A 20449-nucleotide genomic window follows, 5' to 3' on the forward strand; every position below is an offset into this window, starting at 1 on the left:
CTCTCAATCTTTGATAATGTTTCACTAATGAAACGCTTGCACCTAGTAGCATAAGTCACTCATTCAACACATATTTATTTAGTGCCTACTGTGTTCTGGGTGTGTCCTAAATTCTGGGGATCTCATAGTGAACTACTAGAAAGAAAAAAATCCATGCACTCATGGAACTTAATAGGTGAGACAGACAATAATTATGTGATACGCTTTGGAGAAAAATAAAGCAGAGGGAGGAGAAGGAGAATGTTAAGAAGGAGCTGCCTTTGAGAAAGTGCTTCATTTCATTGTGCTACTCACTTTGCTAATCTATTCTTATCAAACAGTTTTGAACTCCTATAAATATAAAACACCTACAGAATTTTTATGTTTGTCTTATTCTTCCCGTTGAGGTGAATTTGAAAGTATCATTTTCAGTATTCTACAGTTAAAGTTTTATGTATTTTATAAAGATATGGAGCATTTAGTTCCCATGAGTAATACTAAGAAAATACTGTCCTGACCTATACAGAGGATACATGCTTATCCATGCGCCTGTTTAAAACATGTTGTCCATTTACTTTGTTAAACACTGAGTCAGTTGCTAACCACCAGATAGAGACGAAACTATTACCTAATTCTGCCATCCTGAAGCGTTGCACAACGTCTCAAATATAGCAAACCTCAATTTCTCTTAATTTTTATTTCATTCCAGCAGAGTCTAGGGTTTGCCTCTGAATCGCGTAACAAAAGATTAGGATCCTGAGTACTTAGATAGGAATGTTTTAATTGTTTTTTTCCCTAAAATTGTTAAACGTTTTCAAAATCGTCTTCTCTGTAAATTATCTAGGCAATGGAGCCACTCAAAGAAAGTCTGGTAGTGATTATTCTTTTCTTTTCTCCCTGCACTTAAGAAAAATAAGCCACAAGTAAGTTTGTCCTTTTGTCCTTTGCATTTGTACAGGTTTATAATCTGCTACCAGTAAAGGACCTCAACGGTTTCCCTGACCGTTTAAATCAACAGAAGGAAGACAATGAAGACTGCATCAGTCACCGTAATGTCTATATCAATGGGATCATGTATTCCCCAGTATCAAATACAAATGAAAAAGATATGTATAGCTTCCTAAAGGTAAGTCCATTATATTGCTGATGGTCAGTTCTTAAGGTTCACAAAATATTATATATGGAAAAAAATATTTATTTTAATGCTTCCATATTATAGTTGAGGGTAATGGGACATAGAGAGGTCAAGTGACTTCTCCAAGGTCACTAATAGTAGCAGATCTACTAATAACAACAGAGCCAGGACTGGAACTTTTGGGATTATTAAGCAAGTTTTTTTTTCTTCATTCATTTCATTCATTTATAAATATTACACATGTAAAATAATTACTGTTGAAAAAGGTTTAAAAACAGAATGAAATTATCTCTATAAGTATATCAATTTCCTTTCTACTCATGTGAACATTAAAAGTTTACTATTAGGGAGGGCATATCTGTATGTGTATGGCTGATTCATTTTGTTGTGCAGTGGAGGCTAACACAACATTGTAAAGCAACCATACTCCAATTAAAGTTTTTTAAAAATGGTCAAATATCAGTAATTTCATATGCTTCTACCTGATTAGAATCATTAGACAGCTGAAAAACTGTAATATTTACACGTCAAGTGAAACAATGCAAGCCTTTGTATTCCAAAGAAAAAAGTCTTTGCAGGAGAGAATGACCTCAGCTACTCTGAAATGTGCTTAAACCACACATACTCAGCACCAGGGCTTATGGCGCTAGCTTCCCATGTTTAAGGATGCCAGTGGTGAGGCTCAAAAGTTGGATTCTGACTGAGCTTCCTCAGTGCACAGTAAAGACGGGTGTTAGAGCGGGTGTTAGAGTAACAGTTATAGGTAACGCTGGGGTGACAAGAGACAGGGACGCTGTTTGAAAGAAACAACTTCCAAATCCAAAAACACAAAAAGATTAATATTAAGCTAGTTGGACTGTTTGTTAAATTCAATGAACAGAAGTATGTGTATATACATATTTTATGATATTTGTGTACTGATTAGGTGATGATTTCCTTTACAGGATATGGGCTTAAAGGTATTCACCAACTCAAAAATTCATAAACCCAAAATATGTCCACAGCCTCAACAATATAAAATACAGTCATCTCAAAGACTGTTATCTTCTCCAGGTAAGAAATTAAGAAAAATTAATTGCCTAATATATTGAACCAAATAAAATAATTCTTTAAAAAAGATAAACTGTGATGAAATTAATTAAAAAGGACTTGTGATTTCAGACATGGAGAACAGACCTGTGGTTGCCAAGGGGGAGGGAAGAGTGGGGGAGGGATGGACTGAGAGTTTGGGGTTGGTAGATGCACACTATTACATTTAAAATGCATAAACAACAAGGTCCTACTGTAGAGCACAGGAAACTATATCCAATCTCCTGAGATAAACCATAATGGAAAAGAATATAAAAAAGAATGTATATATGTGTATAACTGAGTCACTTTGCTGTACAGCAGAAATTAACACAACATTGTAAATCAACTGTACTTCAATTAAAAAAAAAAGAACTTGTGATTTAGATATATTAAGGTTCTTGCTCAAGGTCACATAGTGATACAAATCAAAAAATTCTGTTTGTGTCCAGCTCCCACGTACGCAGCTGGAAAGAACACAAGGCAGGCTGTAAAAAGCCTTATAAGACAGGTGCAGATATGAAGAATAAAAGAAAGGATTGATTCTGATTGAGGAATCAAGAAGTCATTCATACAGAATTTGCTTCTAGTAAATGGAGCTGTGTGAGTTTTAAAAGGGAAGGGAAAGTTTCTAGGCATAGGATAATGTAAACAGAAACAGAAATTCACAAATTGGGACTATATTCTCACCAGTCAAGAAAAGAAGCTCTTTAACTTCCCCAAAACATCAGCTAATATCCATATTGAAATCACACTCATTTGTCAATGATATGGGCTACTTCTTTGATGAATCATATAGTAATCAATCATTTATTTATTTATGGTCTGATACTGTCAAATCATGGTTGAATATAGGTTGAGTACAAACAAAAGAGTTTGTCAAAAATCAAGGTAAACATTCAGTGAGAATCAAATGGCTATACGGAATTTAAATAAAGATCATTGTATATTTTTATTAGTATTTATAAATTATATCCTTTAATCCTTTATCAATAAGATTTGTAGTAAATTTATGTATGAACAAGTGTATAGATGGACAAGATTTGTCCCAGTGACAAATCTTGTCTCTTGTGTCTTATCTTCTGACACGTTTGGGAATAAAGGGTCACATTAGGGAATAAAGAGCTTTTTAAATTCTTGATTCTCTCACTCCTACAAACGGTTTCTCAAAGCCACTGTCAAAATGTCTGGGTACGATTTTTCTTTGCTCTCGCAGAGGTGCAGAAGCTGCAGGGCCTCCTTTCTGCCTCTAGGTTTCTTTCACAGGCAATCCAAGACTCATTCTGCCTCTAGGTCTCACTGTTCTCTGATTGTGATTCTCTTCCCCCAGCTCACTCCTAGCTTACTGTAATGCTTCAGAATTCATCTAAAAATACCACCTCCTCCAAGAAGATTTCCCTTAATACCCAAGTGTCCTCTCCTGGTTCCTATCTATTTCATCACCCTATTTCTTTTGTAGCACTTACTACAATCTCTCATAAGCCTTATCTTTATATTTATTGTTTCTGTCTCCTCCGCAGTCGTAGCTGAAATGGGAAGAAGTCATGAACTTATGCATATAATACATATTTCAGAGCCTCCCACAGAGACTGTGCGAAAGTACTTCCCTGAGACATGGATCTGGGATTTGGTGGCAGTAGAGTAAGTAACTTCTTTCGTATATAAGATGCAACAATATAGATTCCTCACAATTTTCAATTTTTAGCTAGTTTTTCAATATCCAAGTATATCTTTTGGACACATTGCTGTGTTCAGGTGAGGTTTAGTATAATACTTCTGTTATGAAGTCTCACTAATATAATTTAGTATCAGAAATTTTGCACAAATGTCATTCTAAGATTTCCAGGAAATGAGCACAAGGACTAAATATAACCAAGCACTGCACAGATTAACACCTATAAGAGATCCTTCATTGCTCGGCAGTCCTGAGTTAAGCACAGGCTCAGTCAAGCCAGCTCTACACAGTAGTAGTAGAATTTAAAATTATAAACCTTCCCTCAGTGGAACAGTGTTTTAGAGAAAAAAATTTAATAACAATCTAAAACTACATATTTATCACTATATTGTCTATAACAGATTATACTACAACTACATGTCTAAGGAGAGACTGATATAGACTAGAATTGAAAACAGATTTGGAAAAAGGGACTTATACATTCCCATTTCAAGCCTTGATTATACTCTCCATTATTGGTATTTCTACTAAGTGCATTCAAGTCATGACAATAGAATCATTTATATAGGGGTACTCTTCCTAGAAAGGATTTACAGGTATACCTCAGAAATATGACAGGTTCCGTTCCAGACACTCCAATAAAGCGAATATCACAATAAAGTGAGTCACATGAATTTTTTGGTTTCCCAGGGCATATAAAAGTTATGTTTACACTATACCGTAGTCTATTAAGTGTATAATAGCATTATGTCTTTAAAAATGTATATACTTTAATCAAAAATACTTTATTGCTATGAAATGCTAACCTTCATCTAAGCCTTCAGCAAGTCGTAATTTTGTGCTGGTGGGAGGTCTTGACTTGATGTTCATGGCTGCTCACTGATCAGGATGGCGGCTGCTGAAGGTTGGGATGGGGCTGTTCCTTAAAACAAGACGGCAATGAAGTGCGCCACGTCAATTGACTCTTCCTTTCACAAACAATTTCTCTGTAACATGCAATGGTGTTTGATAGCATTTTACCCACAGTAGAACTTCTTTCAGAATTGGAGGCAATCCTCTCAAACTCTGCCACTGCTTTGGCAACTAAGTTTTGTAATATTCCAAATCCTTTGTTGTCATTTCAACAACCTTCACAGCATCTTCCACAGGAGTAGCTTCCATCTCAAGAAACCACTTTCTTTGCTCATCCATAAGAAGCAACTCCTTATCCATTCAAGTTTTAACAGGAGATTGCAGCAATTCAGTCACATCTTCAGGCTCTATTTCTAATTCTGGTTCTCTTGCTGTTTCCACCACATCTGCGGTTACTTCCTCCACTGAAGTCTTAACCCCTCAAAGTCATCCATGAGGGCTGGAATCTACTTCTTTCAAACTCCTGTTAATGTTAATATTCTGACCTCTTCCTATGAATCAAGAATGTTCTTAATGGCATCTAGAATGGTGAATCCTTTCCAGAAGGTTTTCAATTGACTTTGCCCAGATCCATCAGAGGAATGACCATATATGGCACCTATAGCCTTACAAAATGTATTTCTTAAAGAATAAGACTTGAAAGTCAAGATTACTTCTTGATCCATGGGCTTCAGAATGGCTCTTGTGTTAGCAGGCATGAAGACAACATCAATCTCATTGTGCATCTCCATCAGAGCTCTTGGGAGACCAGGTGCATTGTCAATGAGCAGCAGTATTTTGAAAGGAATCTTTTTTCCTAAGCAGTAGTTCTCGACAATGGGCTTACAATATTCAGTAAACCATGTTGTAAACAGATGTGCTGTCATACAGCCTTTGTTGTTCCATTTATAGAGCACAGGCAGAGTAGATTTAGCATAATTCCGAAGGGCCCCAAGATTTTCGGAATGATAAATGAGCACTGGCTTCAACTTCAAGTTACCAGCTGCATTAGCCCCTAACTAGATAGTCTGCCTGTCCTTTGAAGCTTTAAAGGCAGACATTAACTCCTCCTCTCCAGCTATGAAAGTCCTAGATGGCATCTTCTTCCAATATAAGGCTGTTTCATCTACATTTAGCATCTGTTATTTAGTGTAGTCACCTTCACTAATTATCTTCTGGATAATTTGCTGCAGCTTCTACATCAGCACTTACTGCTTCACCTTGAGCTTTTACGTCACAGAGATGGCTTCTTTCCTTAAGCCTTATGAATCATTCTCTGCTAGCTTCAAACTCTTCTTCTGCAGCTTCCTCACCTCTCTCACCCTGCACAGAACTGAAGAGAGTTATGGCCTTGCTCTGGATTAGGCTTTGGCTTCAGGGGATATTGTGGCTGGTTTGATCTTCTATCCAGACCATTCACATTTTCTCCATATCGGCAATGAGGCTGTTATGCTATCTTATCATTCAAGTGTTTACTCAAGTATCACTTTTAATTTCCTTCAAGAACTTTCCTTTGCATTCATAACTTGGCTAACTGGTGCAAGAGGCCTAGCTTCCAGCCTATCTCAGCTTTCAACATGCCTTTACCACAAAGCTTAATAATTTATAGCTTTTGATTTAAAGTGAGAAGTGTGCAATTCTTCCTCTCACTTGAATGCTTAGAGGCCATCATAGGGTTGTTAACTGGCCTAATTTCAATATTGTTGTGTCTCAGGGACTAGGGAAGCTCAAGAAGAGGAAGAGGAACAGGGGAATGGCTGGTCGGTGGAGCAGTCAGAACACACACAACATTTATCTATTAAGTTTGCCATCTTATATGGGTGCAGTTCATGGCACCCCAAAACAATTACAATAGTAACATCAAAGATTGCTGATCACAGATCATCGTAACAAATATAATAATAATTTAAAAGTCTGAAGTATTGAGAGAATTACCAAAATGTGACACAGAGAGATAAGGCGAGCAAATGTTGTTCGAAAAATGACACCAATAGGCTTGCTTGACGCAGTGTTGCCACAAACCTTTAATTTGTTTAAAAAAGAAAACACAGTATCTGTAAAGCACGATAAAGCAAAGTGCAAGAAAATGAGGCGTGCCTGTATTTAACTGCTTACTTTTTGTTCTGCACATTGCCACCTCCCCAGCTCCTCAGGTGTGGCTGAAGTAGGAGTAATAGTCCCTGATACCATCACTGAGTGGAAGGCAGGGGCCTTCTGCTTGTCCAGTGACACTGGACTTGGTCTCTCTCCGACTGCCTCTCTCCGAGCCTTCCAGCCCTTCTTTGTGGATCTCACGATGCCCTACTCTGTGATCCGCGGAGAAGCCTTCACACTCAAGGCCACTGTGTTAAACTACCTTCCCAAATGCATCCGGGTAAGGACTTCTCTTTATTAACTTGAACACAAGGTAACAGTCGAGTAAATTAAAAACTGCATTCCTGGGAATACTGACAAACTCCTGTGTATAAGATGGGCTCACCAGGAGATAATACTGTCAGAGGTACTCCTATGTCATATGACTATGGTTGCTGATATCTCCAAATACCAAATGACAACTTAAAACAAGGTTCTGACCCTTATCATAACCCTTTAAAGTTAGGAAGTTTGTGTAACATGAAGATTTATGACATGAACAACAAAAACCAGTATGCTGATTCTCATGTCTTATACTCTCCAAGGTTTCAACCTCTACATTCCCATAGATTTAACTTTTCTTATATGATTAACTGTATTAAACTTAACTTTTAAAGTTATTTATGTGCATCTTACCATAATTGTTTATAAATCTTGTCTACTCTGCTGGGAGAGCTGAGGGTATGGTCAAGATCCTAAGCCAAAGGAGTAGAGCTTCCACAGGCAACAAACATACACCATCATGACTTTTCCTCTCCTCTGCTCCTACCACGGGAAAGAGCAGATTATCCCCAAATACTAATGTTTAGATGTCAGATCCACTTCTAAGATGCTCAGTCTTCATTTATATTATCTTCAATATTAGGCAACCTGAAATCTACCCAATCCCTCAATGTGCTTTGTTTCAAGCCATTCTTCCTTTGGCCCCCTTTCCCTCTGGTCTATTTGTCTTTTTGTCTCATGCGTGGTTTCAGGTCAGCGTGCACCTAGAAGCCTCTCCTGCATTCCTAGCTGTCCCAGGAGAGAAGGAACAAGAGACTCAATGCATCTGTGGGAATGGCCGGCAAACCGTGTCCTGGGCAGTAACCCCAAAGTCATTAGGTGAGAGACAGCCTCCTAGAGGCAGTTCTCTACTCAACGACTGTGTGTGTCTGTCTATGGGATCCTCATATCCAGGCAAAGACGCCCCCACCCCCCACCAAATGGTAGAAGTTTTTTCTTTGTCTTTCATTGTAGGATGTCTAGAAGGATATACCCGCTTCCCTCACCTCCGGCTCCACCTTGGATTCCCAGTATCATTAGCCTCTAGTCTATGCTGCTTCCATTCCTGCTCCTATATTTTTATAAAACAAAAAAATAAGGTCACAAAGCATTAAACATTTATAAATCTTGGGGTTTGGAGGCATGGAGGAAGAGAGAGATGGTGCTCATCTCTACTGGCCCCTTTTTCCAGGGAATGTGAATTTCACAGTGAGTGCAAAGGCACTGGAGTCTCAAGAGCTGTGTGGGACCGAGGTGGCTGTGGTCCCTGAACATGGAAGGAAAGACACAGTCATCAAGCCCCTGTTGGTGGAAGTAAGTAAGCCTGCCCATTTGATAAGTCACAGTGAGTCAAGAGAAACAATGGTGAATCCAGCTGGGGTTCCAACTTTTAGGTAAGAAGGGCTAAAAAATAGATATATGAAAAAAGAAATATATATATATAGTCATGGGATATTTCACAATATGATTCTCTCTGTGTGTGCTTCTCTGTCTCTCTCTCTTGATTTTACTTTGTAACTTTCTCCTCCCTTTCTCATCTATCAACCTGTCTCCTTCATATTACTTATACTTATAGAATTTGCTTCTATAATACGTTTGAAAATCAGTTCCAATCCTTCTCTTCATCAAGAAACCTGTAGTTCCCCTATTAATACACATGTCCTGAAAGTCAGTCCATTCTCACTTCTAATTTTTCTTTCTTTCCACCTAAAGCCTGAAGGACTAGAGAAGGAAGCAACGTTCAACTCCCTGCTTTGTCCATCAGGTAAGACTCAGTCATCATAATTAAAACAACATTGACTAGAATATAATATTTGAAGTTCAAAGTATTTTATATATACCATTCCTACACTTTCCCTATGAGGTAAGCAAGACCCGAAGAACCATCAACCCATTTTGTAACTGAGGAAACTGGTTTTTAAGAGGCCAAGTAATTTGATCAGCTGAATATCCATATCCCAGGAATTCTGAGTCTTTATTTCTTAAGCACCTGTGCAAACATCAAATTGTCCTTCTGACCAGTGTATGATGTGGTTATAGGTAGAAAGTGGGTAGATTCAAAATGAATACTGCCAAAGGGGATATTTCCTTGGATATTTAGTAATACCACACATGGGTAGCTGAATTCAAGCCCCTTCAACACTGAGTTTTGCATAGCTAACCGCACTGGATAATGAGACTATGCTATTTCCAGAAGAAAAGGTTGCCATAGCCTTTACCATTTGTCATGTCAATATTTGTTTGGTGCCAATCCTATACCTAGTATCCTATCAGTCATTGGGAAGGGACTAAAGAAGCTTACACTAAAAGATACAGCGTTATCTTTGTGGAGAATTTCCTAAACAGAAACATTTATAGAAATTTAGTACACTAAGAAATTTATCAACACAATGTGTTCTCATCTCAAACCAATGTCTAATCAACATCATGTGTTCCTTACCTTTCTGTACCTACTAATTTCTGTTTATTACCTTTGTTGTCATATCAATACTTAAAATATATAACATGTATTCTAAAAACATAATTGTCTTATTATTTAGCCTTATTTCTACATTTAAGTGAATTTAGTCCTTACTACCAAATCCATATATGTCATGTTTTCTTACAAAGCTTTTTTTGAAGAGAAGTTTTTGACATACAAATAATACATACATAATTAATATAACTATGTATGTATTTAACACATAATTATATTATGTATTTACATGATTAAACTTAATTACATAACTATCGGTAATTAGTATAATTGATAATACATACATAATTAATGTATACAACTTAATGAGTTTGGAGATAAGTATACACCTGTGAAACTGTCACCATGATCTATACCATAAGCCTATGCATCACTTCCAAAAGTTTCCTCCCACTCTGTTATTATTATATTTTTATAATATAAGATCTATCCTATTAGCAAATGTTTAGGTTTACAATACAGTATTGTTAACTGTAGGCACTACGCTTTACAATAGACCTCTTGAATTTATTCATCTTGCATAACTGATAGTTTGTACCCTTTGACAAAAGTTTTATTATTAATCTTATGAAGATAGGATGCAGTATAATGATAAATACATTTTTCTTTTCTCATCTTCATGTAATTCACTAATATTAAAGTGCCAGCAAATGTATGCTTATCAGCAGCAATTAATTTATTTTCACTGAGTCAAATACTGCTCATCTTCACCCCTAGCCCCATGTCTAGAGGTTCCATTAAAAATACTGTCTTCATATCTGGTGAAATTTGATGGAAGTAAAGACCGAGCATTATGGTAGAATTCAGGAACTTTCTGAAGATTTTTCCTTTGCTTATATATACATAGTGGGTTTTTTGCATACAACTGTTGTGTAAGGAGACTGGGGATGGACATGAAATATATCACCTTGTGATAACGATCTTGTGTGAGCCATAGGATTACAACAGAATCACAGCATCACAGGTACTTGTCAGTTTGTAGCCTTCTTGTGGAATGCAACTCCACATACAAGGAGGTTGGGGAAGGAAAGTTCTAGAAATCTCAGAATCCCATTCATATATGTTGAAGGTATTTTTTAAAACTGGAATATTAAAAGAGGGACAACTTTTCAGAAGAAGTTTAGGTACAAGGCATAGTTCTGGCTTCTGGGTCTTGGAACTCTTCAGGAAGATATACAGCAGAAATCATCTTCATTGTGGCTGATTTGTTTCTTTCTCTAGGTGCCGAGGTGTCTGAAAAATTATCTCTGAAGCTGCCACCAAATGTGGTAGAAGAGTCTGCCCGAGCCTCCTTCTCAGTTTTGGGTGAGTCTCCAGCCCTAGGGGACTACTGTACTATATTAGACAATGTCCACTATATTTTTTCCATAAATACTTTCTCAGAATAACAGCTATACTTTTAACTTCTTTCTTCTTTGGACTTATTTATTGCTTCCAATCATACTTCTGTTCCTTGAAGACACCCTTCCTAAAATTCCTCATTTCTTTACCTTAGTTAATTATTCATTTCTTCTTAATGATTCTGATAGATTATAATCTATAAGCTTTATGACTTCCCATCTCTCCCATTTCCTAGGAGACATATTAGGCTCTGCCATGCAAAATACACAAAATCTCCTCCAAATGCCCTATGGCTGTGGAGAACAAAATATGGTCCTCTTTGCTCCTAACATCTACGTTCTGGATTATCTAAATAAAATACAGCAGCTGACTGCAGAGATCAAGTCCAAGGCCATTCGCTACCTCAACACTGGTGAGTCACTGAATAAGGGAGTGAAAATTTCACAGTGCAATTTTAACAATAGGTTGGAATCCCCAATAGGCTTGAGTTACTTATCAATTCTATGATATGTAAATTTATCATACTACGATGGTTACAATAATAAGAATACTATGACAGTTGACTTTATGGTACCTAGCCAGTGTCCAACCTCCAATAAAATGTTTAGGACTCAAACCATCTAACATATTGCAGCAAAATCTAGGAACTATCACAAGATGCCAAGGCATTTTGTTTATTTCTCTGGCTACAGAATGTACAACCCGTCATGTTGCTTCATTAACCTTCCATTCCAGGTTACCAGAGACAGCTGCTCTACAGGCACTATGACGGCTCTTACAGCACCTTTGGGGAGCAACATGGCAACAATGAGGGTAACACCTGGTAAGGGAAAGACAGTTTTTTGAGCTCCTATTTTTGTGTCAGGTCTTTTACACATATTATCAAAATTATATTCCCAGGAACCCTATCAGATATGTATTATTAAGCCTATAGTTGGCTATACTAGATAAATATACCAAAACTAGCAAGGTAACAAGCAAAAAAGCTGAGATTCAAACACACGTATGTTAGATTTGTCCCCAGAATTCATCCTGTTCATAATACACCAAGGTATTCTTTCTGAAATAGCTATTTTTTTTTCTAAAATAGCCCCCATAACCATGATTTTTTAAATGAGATAGCCAGCAAACATATCATATAACTTCTAGATAAACCATGTTCACTTCAGTTTATGTTTTTAGATCATATTCATCTTAATCACTAATAAATTCAATAATAGGAGGAAAGAAATGAGATGGAGCCAGTGATATGAAACACCGTTTTAAAATCCTTAAGGCAAAGCAATGTCAGAAGTTACTGCATGTAAGAGCTGTGTATGAGAAGATTCTGCCATCTACAGAAGAAAATCGCTAAAGAAAAGATTTAAAGCCTTACTCAAATAAAATAAAAAAATAAGTACCATTAGTATAGTTGACCCTTGAAACACATGGGGGTTAGGGGCACTGACCTTCAGCAGTAGAAAATTCACATATCATTTTACAGTCGGCCCTCGGTATCCCCAGTTGTGCATCCACGGATTCAACCAACTGGGGATCATGTAGTATTGTAGTACATATTTAGTAAAAAAAGAAATCCATGTGTAAGTGAACCCATGCAGTTCAGACCATGTCGTTCAAGGGTCAGCTGTACGAGAGCTAGCAGAGTCATCAGGTAAAGGCAATGGGAGCTCTAAGTAAAGAATTCCTGTTAGATGACTCACGTCAGTGTGAGAAGTGTCCTATGAAGCCTGTTGCTGTGATGTGGTTATAAAACCACCGTAACAACGTAAATGTGATCATCACTTCCTTCCCTTCAGGCTCACAGCCTTTGTACTGAAGAGTTTTGCCCAGGCTCGAACCTATATCTTCATTGATGAAGCACATATTACCGAAGCTCTCACCTGGCTTGCTCAAAAGCAGAGGGACAGTGGCTGTTTCAGGAGTTCTGGGTCACTGCTCAACAATGCCATTAAGGTGAAGTGTTCTCGGAGCTAGTGTTGATTTGTCCATTACACTGTCCTCAAGGATGAGGAGAGGAAGTGATAACATAAGAATTCCTTAAGGAAGGTATCAGAAGAAAATAAAACCTGGATAGCACCAGGAAAGAGGGGCTGGAACTCAGAGTGATTGTGATACTTTGCTTCATGGGGATGTATATGGGTAAGGACAAATTCCATGACAGCAGAATACAAGGAGCTGATTAAGAGCATTCTCAAAAGTTGAGCTGATTAAGAGCATTCTCAAAAGTTATTGGGAGTTTCTAAATTACTGATTCATTTTCAGTACTGGTAATTGATCTGTTCATATTTTCTATTTCTTCCTGGTTCAGTCTCGGGAGATTATACCTTTCTAAGAATTTGTCCATTTCTAGATTGTCCATTTTATTGGCCTATAGTTGCTGGTAGTAGTCTCTTATGACCCTTTGTATTTCTGTGGTGTCAGTTGTAACTTCTTTTTTCATTTCTGATTTTATTGATTTGAGCCCTCTCCCTTTTTTTTCTTGATGAGTCTGGCTAAAGGTTTATCAATTTTGTTTATCTTTTCAAAGAACCAGCTTTTAGTTTCACTGATCTTTTCTACTTTTTTAAGTTTCTATTTTATTTATTTCTTCTCTGATCTTTATGATTTCTTTCCTTCCTAAACCTTATGCTTTAGGCATAAGGTTAGGTTGTTTATTTTAGATTTTTCTGGTTTCCCGAGGTAAGCTTGTATCGCTATAAATGTCCCTCAAATTATTCAAATCTGTCTCTCTCTCATATTTACAGGGTGGAGTGGATGATGAAGTGACCCTCTCTGCCTATATCACCATTGCCCTTCTGGAGATTCCTCTCCCTGTCACTGTAGGTGCCCTTGCTGAAGCCTCGTTCTAGATGCAATGAAACTGCTGACCTGATGTCTGAAACAACACCCCATTAAAAACCAGTTGTCAGCATTCCTTCTATGCAATGTCAATGCTTCCCAGATCAATAGAGAATTTAGTCAGTCCATTAAGAAAGATTTACACTTCCCCAGTGACGACCCTAGTCTATTTTTCCCCTAGCAACCCCACTACCACCATCACCACACATGCAGAATGAATTCTAAAGATATGGCCTATATTCCTGCCTTATGAATGTGAGACTAACAGCTTAAAAAAAAATACTATTCTCTCTATCCGTAAGAATGAGGCTAGAAAGACAAATGCTTTCCAACAACTTCCTGACCTCTGTGCTGTGGTCTGTGTTTACCCGGGAGCACTAGCCCCCCTATTCACACAGCTCGCTCCCTTCTCGCTCTGCCTTCCTAGCACTCTGTCGTGCGCAATGCCCTGTTCTGCCTGGAGTCAGCCTGGAAGTCAGCCAAGGAAGGATCCCGAGGCAGCCACGTCTACACCAAGGCACTGTTGGCCTATGCCTTTGCCCTGGCAGGTAACCAGGAAAAGAGGAGAGAAGTCCTCAAGTCACTTGATGAGGAAGCCGTAAAGGAAGGTGAGAGCACACCTGGGATCTTTCTCCCATCCCACAGTCTCTGGATCAAGGATTCCATATCAAAAATACTCCATGACTACCTCTCAGGACCCCCTTCCCCTCTCTTCTTTTGTCTATGTCATTATGGACTCAGGGCTTTCTTACTCAAGTCACACATCCAAAGATAAGAGGCAATGTACTGTATATATACAAAAAGGCATAAAGAATAATAAGCAAACACCTTTAATACTTCCCTTCCAGCTTAAGAAACAAAATATTACCAATGCTGGAAAAATCCCTTGTGTACCATTCCTACCTGCAAAAGTAATTGTTATCCTGAATTTGTCATTACAAACTCCATGGATTTATCTTTTTACTGCAGATGTATCCCTAAATAATATTCAGAATGTTTACATTTTTCCTCTTTAGATAAGAAGTATCATCCTTCTGAGTATTTCTGCTTGATCCTTGTCTGTCAGTCTGCCTTTTGCTTTTTAAGTTCAACATTAGGCAGGCTGATAGGAGTCTCCTGTATGGGTATGTTCATTTTCACTGCTGCATGATACATTACAATATATTAAAAAGGCCATAACTTATTTAGAGAGTCTCTCCTCATGGATCTTTTCTTGTTTCTTATTTACTTCTATTGCAAACCATGCTGCAATGAATACTCATATACCCATCTCCTTGAGGGGGTGTGTGAGTTTCTCTAACTTGTACTTAGAAAGCGTAACTGCTGATTAGCGGGCTAAACACATCTTCCCCTTTGCTGGATATCATCAGATTACTCTCCAAAGAGCTGTTTCCTTCCCACAGCAGTGTAAATCCGTTCCCGTTATTTCACACCCTGTCAGCCTTTGCTTTTTTAAGGATTACTCTACTTTTTTTTAATCTAATGAGTGTACACTCCATTTTCTCATGTGATCTGTGATCCTCATAAGAAACCTCTGAGGACAGGCTTTACAGAAAGTTGAACAAGCCCTAGATAGGGTCTGGATAACATCAGATGTTGGAAATTACCACAACCAGAGAACTTGCTCTGCCATTTCTCTCTTCCACCAAAGCAACCACCGCAACCATTTGAAAATCTAGATGGCACAGCTTCTGACTCCTTAGCCCAGATGAAACAAGCCTCGTTCAGCTGTCTGTAGGCAGGAAGTCGCCAGATAAGATTTAAGAGATTATCACTGGAAGGCAACCCGCACTTCAGCACTGGCCCTTGTCCTTTTACCTGAAGTTAAATATGAACATGTGGTCACTTGCAAATCTTTTTCTCACCTCCAGATAATTCTGTCCACTGGACACGACCTCAGAAACCCAAGGCACGAGTGGAGCATTTGTACCAACCCCGGGCTCCCTCTGCTGAAGTGGAGATGACAGCCTATGTGCTCCTCGCTTACCTCACTGCCCAGCCTGCCCTGACCTCGGAGGACCTAACCCCTGCCACGCTCATCGTGAAGTGGATCTCAAAGCAGCAGAACTCCCAGGGGGGCTTCTCCTCCACCCAGGTCTGTGGTTAGCGAGAGCCTTTTACTTTACCTTCAGGTAGAAAAATGTTTGAACAAGATGCAAACACATACAAGAAGAAAAGAAATGAAGATAAGAATAACTTGAAATGGGAAGAATGTTATTAGTATTCAAGGACGGTGAGAAATAAGAAAAAATGAGAGTCAAAGAGGGCTGAGGGGGCTTCCCTGGTGGCGCAGTGGTTGAGTCCACCTGCCGATGCAGGGGACATGGGTTCGTGCCCCGGTCTGGGAAGGTCCCACACGCCGTGGAGAGGCTGGGCCCGTGAGCCATGGCCACTGAGCCTGCGCATCTGGAGCCTGTGCTCCACAACGGGAGAGGCCACAACAGTGAGAGGCCCGCGTACCGCAAAAAAAAAAAAAAAAAAAAAAGAGGGCTGAAAAGAAAATGCCAATTCTGCCCCACCCCCATCCCATATTTTTATTACAGGCTCCTATTTCCAGTAACAACTCTACATCCCTAAAGCAATAGTGGGGCACCAGGACCCTACACACAATGGCCACAGCAGAATGAATTTAAAAATCCACCATTCTTCTGGAAGTTCTAAGAGTCCTTTCAAGTTGTTCCCAGAAACACTATTCAGAAACCAATCACCTCTCCTTGCAAAGCTCTCCATTTCTAGGTCCACTTTGACTGGTTTCTTTTAAGGCTGACACATTTCATGCTTCCACTATCCACCTCTTAATATACAAACATTTGTTCATTGGGAGCATAAAGAACTATCTTTATTCATCCAACCTCCTGAGCCTAACTATATAATCTTATATCTAAAAAGTTCATCAATATAGACAAGAGCAGGGAGTTTCATCTCCAGAGAATTCAGAGGTTAGTGTATGCACCCTAAAAGAGAAGCAGAATGTGACAGAAAGACATTCCATCCTTTTCCCACTGTATTTAATCTCTTATTTTTCCATATAAATGGAGAAAATAATTTTGTTAAAAGTTATCATTCATTTCTTAGAAAATTATTATTTGAAGGATGCCAGGTTCAATGTGGATGAGAATTGAGAATATGACCTGCCCGCTGGAGGGGGATCCAAACTTCTGATGAAAAAGAGAGAACCAAATAAAAATGTCAACAAATCCAGAATATAATTATTCATGTTTTATTTCCTCTGGAGAAACTGAAGCATGACCCTGATCATGGCTGCAAAGGACCCTGGGTTTTCTCAGGGCACTGACCTCAGCAGCAGAGCAGAGTGTAGCTTGGGGTGGGAGCCAAACTAAACTTTGGTTGGGTGGTGACAGATATGACCACAGTTATCAAGAAAGACATCTTAGGCAAATAGCTAATGCTAATAAATAATTCCCATTCATATATATTCTCCACACTGCATACCTCACATATATTTATAGAGAGAAAAGAATTGATTTTCTGAGAAATAAATTTCTAAAGCATATAGTACAAGGCAGATATGTGAAGGTTATGGTTCTGTCATCTATCTAAGGATTACAATCAATCTTGAAATGAGAACCTCAATATTTAAGCAGTGAGGGAAACAGGAAATAGGAAATCAAAGCCCCTTTTGTGGCAGCTAACATGGGCCTTTGGGTCTTCAAAGGGTTAGCATGCCTAAGTGGGTTCCCTCACCTGTCTCTTCCAGGACACTGTGGTGGCTCTCCATGCTTTGTCCAAATATGGAGCAGCCACTTTCACCAGGACTGGGAAGGCTACACAGGTGACCATCCAATCTTCAGGGACATTTTCCACAAAATTCCGAGTGGACAACAGCAACCTCCTGTTACTACAGCAGGTTTCATTGCCAGAGGTGCCCGGAGAGTACAGTATGACAACGACAGGAGAAGGATGTGTTTACCTCCAGGTGAGATTCCAGGGGCAGGTGGGGACAAAAGGTCCAGAGTAACATTGTCACTGAGAAGGCCTAACACAGAAAATGATGGGGCAAATCAAAGAAAGAGTTGAGGAAGTTGGGAGGAATCCTGGGCAAGGGAAAAATCACAGATTTTTGTCTGTTCCACAGACATCTTTGAAATACAATATTCTCCCGAGAAAGGAAGAGTTCCCATTTGCTTTGGAGGTACAGACTCTGCCCCAAACTTGTGATGGACCCAGAGCTCATACCAGCTTCCAAATCTCACTGAGAGTCAGGTAAGATCTCTGACTGCATCACGCAGTTCTGGGTATAACAACCAATCTTCTTACTGGAACTCCGCATTAAGCAGAGCAGGGTGACAGTGAATGTTTGTTCTACCTTTATTGAAAAAGCAACGTGTTCTCGTGTTGACACAGAATTTCTCAGTGATGGGGCTTACATTGTACATCCCCCAACTCCAGGATCTATTAGTGTCTAGTCTCATTATTTACAGCTTATTAATTCCCCTCAATAATAAATAAAGAACCTCTAACCTGAATTCCTGACTTTATTCTAATGTAATTATTCATCCTGATTTCATTCTATTGTAATGAAATCCTATATTATTCTTGCTTTATCTGGGACAGAGGTGGTGACTTCCTGAAAAGCGCGAATAGAAGGAAGTAGTGACTCTCTAGTTAGAATTCTTACTGGTAATAATTAAATCTCAGATTATACATAAAATAATCAATTTTGGGGAAAATACATACATAAGCAGCCATATTCAAATACCTACAGGGCTATTTGTATCTGTCCTCAAGAATATTATAACCTGGTTGGGGATACTATTCAGGAAAAAAGGCAAAGTATATGTAACAAATAACTGGGACAGATTAGCAGTCTCATGCCCAGCTAAGCATCACTTACAGAGCTTTCTTCAAATGCAGATCCTCAGAGTTCACACCCATGAAATTCTGATTCATCAGGTCTAGAGTATAGGCCTGGTCTCTGTGGCTTTAACAGGCTGCCCTGAAGATTCTAATGCACAGCCTGTTTTTTAGGCTACTTGGTAGGAAATTTAGGAAGACTTCTGGTACTTTTCAGGGCTGTTGAGTGCTTACTGTGGACATAGAAAAAAAATTTAATAACACAGAAAATCCTAATTCTTTTCTTCCCTGGATCTTTAGTTACACTGGAAGACGTCCAGCCTCCAACATGGTGATTGCTGACGTGAAAATGGTATCTGGCTTCATTCCCTTGAAACCAACAGTGAAAATGGTAGGTTTACTATAAGCCCAGGAGACCCTATTTTATTTAATATTTTATGTATCTCTAGACTAAGACAACATTAATATAAAAATACTATTAAATTAACTTCTATCAAAGACATTACTGTCTCCAAAAGGAGAAATATAATTTAGCACGTTTATATGGGGGTTTGTTTGTTTGTTTGTTTTCTCATTTAACTTTGTTTAAATGGGTCTCAAAATTTTATGATGGATTTTTGGTCAAGTTTCCATTAAGGTATTAATAAAAATACTAATTTTAAAAACTAATAACTCAAAACTGCCGCCCACAGAAAAACAAATGATCCATAAAACATTCTCCTTTTCTTCTAGTTTTACGATACATTGTTATCATTAACCAGTCTTTCACTACTAAGTTCAATGGTCAACCCAGACGGTTTTGAGACTGGGCTTCCACCATTGATTAAACTGGGGTAGCAGGTATTAGGGATCATATTCATTTAGCCTTCTGAACTATCTGGGCAGACCTGGTGACCTTGCCAGCTCCAGCAGGCTTCCTGTCCACCGCTTTAGGGACACCCGCAGCAACAGTCTATCTCTTGTCATCAACAGCACTTTGCTAGGAGCCACATCTACTAGGAAAAAATTGTCAGCAGGCTACTGCTTTAATGGAGCTTAGAATCTTCAGAAGATAAAGCATACACACATGAACTAGTGAAAAAAATATGAGAAAGATTGATTGACATAAACCAGAACTATTACAGAAGTACAGAGGAAACTGAGATTGCTACAAGTTATAATAAGCAAAAAAAGTAAAAACACAAAAACCTCCTTCATGAAGGAATGGAATGTGAATAGAACCTTGAAATATGGGTAATTTCCAAGTTTAGGACATTTAGTCCCCTTTTCTTCAAATAAATCAATTTACACATAGGTCCTGTGTCGTATTAAAGTTAAACCCTGCATCCCAATTATCTTTCATTTTTAATTCTACCACAGTATTGCCTTTGCTTACAAAAAGCATTTGAAGAAATTTTACCCTCAGGCTTAATTTGGTAATAAACATTCTTCTTTTCTCTGGTTCCCCAGGGTTTTCTTCTGTTTATTAACATTTGTGATGTCTTAATTTTCTTCAGCTTGAAACATCTGACCACGTGAGTCGAACAGAAGTCAGCAACAACCATGTTTTGATTTACCTGGATAAGGTGAGAGCCCTGCCATCCTATCCCAAAAAAATATGGAAAATGAGCTACCTGGGAAGTGAATGAAGGCATTTTGGAGACATCACCTCCATGCTAAAAATTTGAGAATTCTAACATTAGGTCCAGTGAATATTCTCCTCTCCTTCTCTATTTATATTTCATCTGGGACTATGGGAAGAAATGACTTGTTATAATATTGGGATATGAATATTTCTAGGACCCCATAAGCAAGAAATTCTCCACAAAAGGTGCTCATTGTGTGCACAAGTTATTCT

General features: G+C 38.5%; 1 protein-coding gene across 1 annotated transcript in view; it reads left to right on the top strand.

Annotated features, from left to right (window-relative positions):
* A2M (alpha-2-macroglobulin) overlaps positions 1-20449 on the top strand; it is an 83015-nt gene that overhangs the window by 18517 nt on the left and 44049 nt on the right. The window contains exons 16-33 of the mRNA XM_065888220.1: positions 938-1105; positions 2059-2167; positions 3703-3823; positions 6894-7122; positions 7856-7982; positions 8335-8456; positions 8856-8907; positions 10840-10923; positions 11195-11371; positions 11695-11782; positions 12756-12912; positions 13704-13778; positions 14225-14405; positions 15669-15892; positions 17516-17734; positions 17894-18021; positions 18913-19003; positions 20109-20177. Coding sequence (XP_065744292.1) covers positions 938-1105; positions 2059-2167; positions 3703-3823; positions 6894-7122; positions 7856-7982; positions 8335-8456; positions 8856-8907; positions 10840-10923; positions 11195-11371; positions 11695-11782; positions 12756-12912; positions 13704-13778; positions 14225-14405; positions 15669-15892; positions 17516-17734; positions 17894-18021; positions 18913-19003; positions 20109-20177 — 2421 coding nt within the window. The remainder of the gene's footprint in view (positions 1-937; positions 1106-2058; positions 2168-3702; positions 3824-6893; positions 7123-7855; positions 7983-8334; positions 8457-8855; positions 8908-10839; positions 10924-11194; positions 11372-11694; positions 11783-12755; positions 12913-13703; positions 13779-14224; positions 14406-15668; positions 15893-17515; positions 17735-17893; positions 18022-18912; positions 19004-20108; positions 20178-20449) is intronic.

The sequence above is a fragment of the Phocoena phocoena genome, chromosome 11 (genome assembly GCF_963924675.1).
Source record: "Phocoena phocoena chromosome 11, mPhoPho1.1, whole genome shotgun sequence".
Lineage (NCBI taxonomy): Eukaryota > Metazoa > Chordata > Mammalia > Artiodactyla > Phocoenidae > Phocoena > Phocoena phocoena.